The 5,536-nt window shown below is 37.5% G+C and overlaps 1 protein-coding gene across 1 annotated transcript in view; it reads right to left on the bottom strand.

Moving 5' to 3' along the window:
• DMGDH (dimethylglycine dehydrogenase) overlaps positions 1-5,536 on the bottom strand; it is a 61,386-nt gene that overhangs the window by 45,717 nt on the left and 10,133 nt on the right. The window contains exons 3-5 of the mRNA XM_011377285.1: positions 5,281-5,379; positions 3,411-3,575; positions 522-726 (exon numbers count right to left, since the gene is read on the bottom strand). Coding sequence (XP_011375587.1) covers positions 522-726; positions 3,411-3,575; positions 5,281-5,379 — 469 coding nt within the window. The remainder of the gene's footprint in view (positions 1-521; positions 727-3,410; positions 3,576-5,280; positions 5,380-5,536) is intronic.

Here is a 5,536-nt window from a genome sequence, read left to right on the forward strand (position 1 = left end):
GAGTAACCTGAGAAAAGATTATGAAGTATGTTTAATAATGCTGTGAAAGGAAAGGATTAAAAGTTTTTTGACTAGAGTCAAGTAATCAGAAATAGATGACAGAGAACACAAATGATTAAATCTGCCCTAAAAGAGCAAACTGAGAACAAAGATGCTCATGAATTGGAACACTAGAATTTAATTACTAGTGTAGGGAACGAGTGAACATAGGAAAGAAAAGGAAGCATAATTTGGCAAAACATGATCTGAGCTGAATAAAACGGAGCACAGAGAAGAATGCCAACTTTCTATAGATAAACCAAGGACATAGTGGTACCTCACACACTAAGAGCAAAGGGATGGAAAGAGGGCTTTGTAGCTTAGAAACAGACATGATGTTCGCCTTGGGAGCGTGACAGTGTTTCATAACAATATTCATAATATAAAACATTACTTTATGGTGTGATATCTTCTTTCTTTGCCACTTGAAAAACCCCACTAATTAAAAAAAAAAAAAGAAAAGAAAAAGATATGACACTTACCTGCAGCATTCACAATTCTATTTGCTTTCATAGATCCCTGTGGTGTTTCAACATCCCATGTTCCATCTGACCTGGGTTTCAGAGAAGTCACCGGGGCAGGATATTTTAAAAGGGCACCATATTTTCTAGCCCCGGCAGCCAGGGCCATAGTTAGAGAGTAAGGATCAATGTGACCATCTCCAGGATTATACAGTCCAGCTAAAATCTAAATCGATGGTAAAAGAGCCAATATGCAAACAAATATGCACGTATTACTCACTGTAACCATATCTTACCAGCAAATGTTTAATAAAACTGTACTTTAAAAGTGCATTGGGCAATCAGATTGTCTGCACTTCTTTTTCCTGTATCAAAGCTCAGACTTAGGCAAGACTCACACTGAGAGTTAAGTAGACAGGCTATTTAATAGAGCCTTGCAATTGTCTCCAATATCCATTCTCCCTGCCCCCATAGCAATGGAAACTGAATGTTTATTTAGACACATGGCCACTAAGAACAAAGAGTTTCCAATTGTTGTCAGCTATCAGTCCCAACTGATAGATAAAACTGTTACAAAGCTCTGGTCAGTAAAATGCAAATGAAAGTGTCACATGGCAGCTTGACAAACCATTATGAAAAGACTACTGGCTTATTATGCTCTTCGTCCCTTCTTCTTTGTCTCTTCCTCCATCCTGCTGTCAGGAATGCAGACATGATAGCTGGAGCTCTAGTTGCCATCTTAGAATGAGAACATAAGAGTCACACTCTAGGAAGACAGAACAATGACTTGGAAGGTGACTGAGTTCCTGAAGTCTCTACTGAAAGAGTTACCATTCAAGTCCGGACTGTCTAAATGAAAGAGAAGTAAACTTGTATCTTGTTTAAGCATTATTTTGGTTTCTGACATTTGTAGTCAAATCTAGTACTAACTGATCAGTTGTTTATATTTAATTATTTATAGTGCTAATAAATTCACATGTTAATTCACATATCTGGTGTCAGGAAAATGTGTACTTGATTCAGTCATTCAACAACTAATTCTTGAATACCTATTGTGTGCTAGGGCTTGTAGTGGAAACAAAGAAGAACGAAACTCAGATGAAACAATGAATGAACATGTGAAGTAGTATCATTAGGTCTTAGCCATTCAACGAAAATGTATTGAGTACCAAGAATGAGCAGGGAGCTTTCGTCAACTTTTTTTCTGCATCTATTGAGATGATCAGCTGTTTTTGTTTTTTATTCTATTCATGTGGTGTATTATACTGATTGATTTTCAGAGGTTAAACCAATATTCCTGGGATAAATTCCATTTGGTCATGGTGCAAATCCTTTTATACATTGATGAATCCAGTTTGCTAGTATTTTGCTGGGGATTTTTGCATCAATATTCATAAGGGATATCGATCTTTCTTTTATTGTGATGTCTCTGTCTGATTTTGATATCACAGCAATACTGGCCTCACAGGTGAGTTGAGAAGAGTTCACTTCTCTTCTATTTCTTGGAAGAGATTGTGAAGGATTAGTATTAATTCTTCTTTAAAATTCTGGCAGAGTTCACCAGTGTAACCATCTGGGCCTGGGCTTTTTCTTTGTGAGAAGTTTTTGTTTACTAATCCAATTTCTTATTTTAGGTTTAGTGCAAGAGACTTTCAGTTTTAATGGAATTCATATTACTATAGCCTTCCAAATGTCACTTTGATGTTTTATAATGAACATAGCGTCGTTACAGTGATCCTATATCTATTTGATTTGACATCCTGCCCCAGAGCCAAAGAATACTCTTCTCACGTGTTTCCATTGCCTAATGCCCTGGAGAAAAGTCTATGATGGTGAGAACTTCCAGGAAAGCGTTCCAAGACTGACACAGAAACAGAATATAAGCATATCCTCACTACAACAACAGAGTTTCAGTGCAAACAATGTAATGTGACACCCATCTGCCATCATACTGGCGTAACATAAAACTATAGACAAGGGAGTACCAGCAGCCTGTAAAGACTCACAAGGGCAAATAAACCAGGCTCCTAGATCAATGATAGAAACCCTCAGAGATCAGAGACACTGCAGTAGTTACCAGGGAGAAACATAAACCTGTTTTCCTGAACAGACCTACCTGGTACCCTTAGGAAGTACATGTAAAGGAGTCAGAGAGCCTGGGTTCAAATCTCTGCTCCAGTTCTCTCTAGCTGGATCAGCTTGGGCCCATTATGTAAACTCTTCAAGCTGCAGTTTCCTGTTTATATAATATATACTTTATATGTTTTTTTTGTGATTACATGAGATTATGCATATAAAGGGCTTAGCATAGCACCTGGTACATAAATATGTGCTGTAGTGTTATGCAGTATAATGTTAGTCATTGTTAGTATTATGCATATTGAATTATCACCCAGCAAAAAGAGACACTAAGTTCCCAAGTGGATTCTCTCAGCCAAATTTCGTTAAAATTAGATCAATACCTGGTATACAGCCTGTCAGGAAAATACAGCTATAAGCTAGGTGATATTTGTGTAGCAATATAGTATAGTATTTCTACATTTAATTTTGTAAAAAATTTTAATAATAGTCTTTTATGTACATATTTATCATACCAGATTATTTTCTTTGTAGTTCTCAAATAGGTTTATTTATTAAAAAAAAAAATCTCTAGATCTGGGAGACACAGTAATAGAAAGGTATTCAAAATGTTTCCTCAGTTGTCATACGTCAAAAAATAAAAAGATTTTTTTATCATTTCATATTTCATTTAGCATACATAATAGCCCTCCTTGCAATTTACCCAAATTCCAGCATTAATCAAATGATTTTGCTATTCAAAATGCGCACACAAAGTTTTTCTATGTTTAATCAACATTTTAAAATAACGTTTTCACCAACAAATGGTGAAAATGCCCTTAAAGTAAGTACCTTATTCATGTTGAGTAAAGGGAACATCTCTTGAATTTTTTCAGGTTCAATAATATACTGCTCTGTTGCATGCCAGCCAGTCCGAGTCATTTGATATTTAAATTCATCTACCCTTATCGAAGTTGTAGCAATTCTGATGCTTCCTGGCTGATGGAATCCAACCACCTGTGACAAGAATGCCAATTAAAACACATAGATAAATCATTATTTGGTGCTTGAACACAGTTCTTCTCCAGCACAATGACAATATGGGTACATAAGAAAAGAGATTTACTATGCAGTGAAAAAGATAACTATAAAAACATATTTACAGCTTACAGAAAGACACTCATTCAGCAGCCATTTACTAAGTGCCTGTTCTGTGCCAGGTTCTAAGCTTCAGAGATGCTGTTGTGAACAAGAGAGGTGAAGACCTGGCTTGGATGCAGCTTACAGCGTCGACAGGTGAAGGCAGACAGCTAAATGCATAATTATAACATGGGATAGTGTTAATATACAGAGTGCAAGAAAATTATGTGAAAAAGAGAAAAATAAAGGATTTGAGGAAGGAATCTGAAGAATCAGAATGTTGCAGTGATGAGATTAAGTGTAAATTGAAATAAACATTCATTTGACATGTATTGAAGTTCTTCAGTTAGCCAGGCATTTGGCTAAGCCCTGGGTTACAGAAATAAAAGAGGTCATTCACAATCTGGAGGGAAGACCAACCAATAAAGCAACAACCACCATAGAGAGAGACTCATGTTGTAAGAGGAGTGTGCACAAAGGTTCTTAGGACCAAGAGATGTGCCCTCAGCTTGGTCTGACTGATGAGTGGGCAAAGTCAAGGCCAGCTTGTCAAAGGGAATGACCCCCAGGAAAGGTGGGAGTGAATGCTGAAATGGGGACCAGAGGGAATGTTGTTTCAGAGAGAGAGGACAGCACATTCCACAACGATAAGTAATTAAGAACAGCTGAAGAATGTGAGTGTAGCAAAGAGTGGCAAGTGAAAATGTTGGAAAGGCAGGCAGGGCTCAGCTGATGAAGGTCCTCCTTGTCTCGCTTTTGTCCTGTAGACTGTGAGAAGCCATGTGATGGTTTTAAGCAAAGGAAATGGCAAGAACAATTTAAGCTGACTTTAGTCTTAGCCTATGGATAGTCTTTTTCCCCCACCTCTTTAATTCTCTCCCCTCCCTCCCCTCCCCCATCCCCTCTCCCCTAACTTCCACCTCTGACCTATGGATGTTGCCGGTTCCCTTTAAGGACTGGATTTCTGAAGGTGGGGTGTCTTTTCCCCCTATCCCCCGCCAGGCACTCCCTGGGGCCAGGGAGCCCAGGTGCCCCCCGGAGTATGGTCAGTGGCTCCACCTAGGGTGCAAACCCAGGACCTTCTGTGTGTAAGGCAGACATGCTAACCACTATACTATGAAGCCACCTCCTATGGATATTCTTTACCTGCTAATTTATTTTGAGAGTACTAATAAGTATGAGAATAGATAAAAATAAAAGTGAGAGGCTTTTAGTGAAGTACTTTTCGAAATCGTGTGACAATCTGGTACACATAGTTGTCAGATCCTTTGTGATTTCTTAGTTTCTAGATATGATAACTGCCTAAAGATATTTTTGAAAACTGTTGCTTTTTATTCCTCCTTCATTTAAAAAAAAAATTTAAAAGAGCAGATAATTACATGGGTAACACACTTCAAGAAATTAAATTGATCCTAGAGTAAACTTTAGAGGTTCTCATCTTAAACTCTCATCGGATTTCTCTACCACATTAAACGTGCCATTGATGTCACTATACACAGCTATACACAATGATATCAAATCCTTCAGAGATCTTATATACAGAAACTGACCTAAAAGACAATTTCAAGTTAAATGCATTTACCTGTCCAGTTTCTTCTTCCAGTTTCTCATAAAGTTTGATGCTATCATAATGTATTTTCTTCAAGTTTATTCCAGGATGAAAGTAAGTTGTTAAACCTGCCTTAAAAGTGGAGAGGAAAGGAAATACTGAAAAAAAAATTAACACTTTAAAAATGTTGCTAGCTTATCTATTAAGCAGGAATTTACTACAGGCAAGAAACTGAAAAGATCTAGCCAAGATGGTCCTTTGGGATGAGAACATATCAGCACCAATATGA

Source organism: Pteropus vampyrus, unplaced genomic scaffold, assembly GCF_000151845.1.
Source record: "Pteropus vampyrus isolate Shadow unplaced genomic scaffold, Pvam_2.0 Scaffold11, whole genome shotgun sequence".
NCBI lineage: Eukaryota > Metazoa > Chordata > Mammalia > Chiroptera > Pteropodidae > Pteropus > Pteropus vampyrus.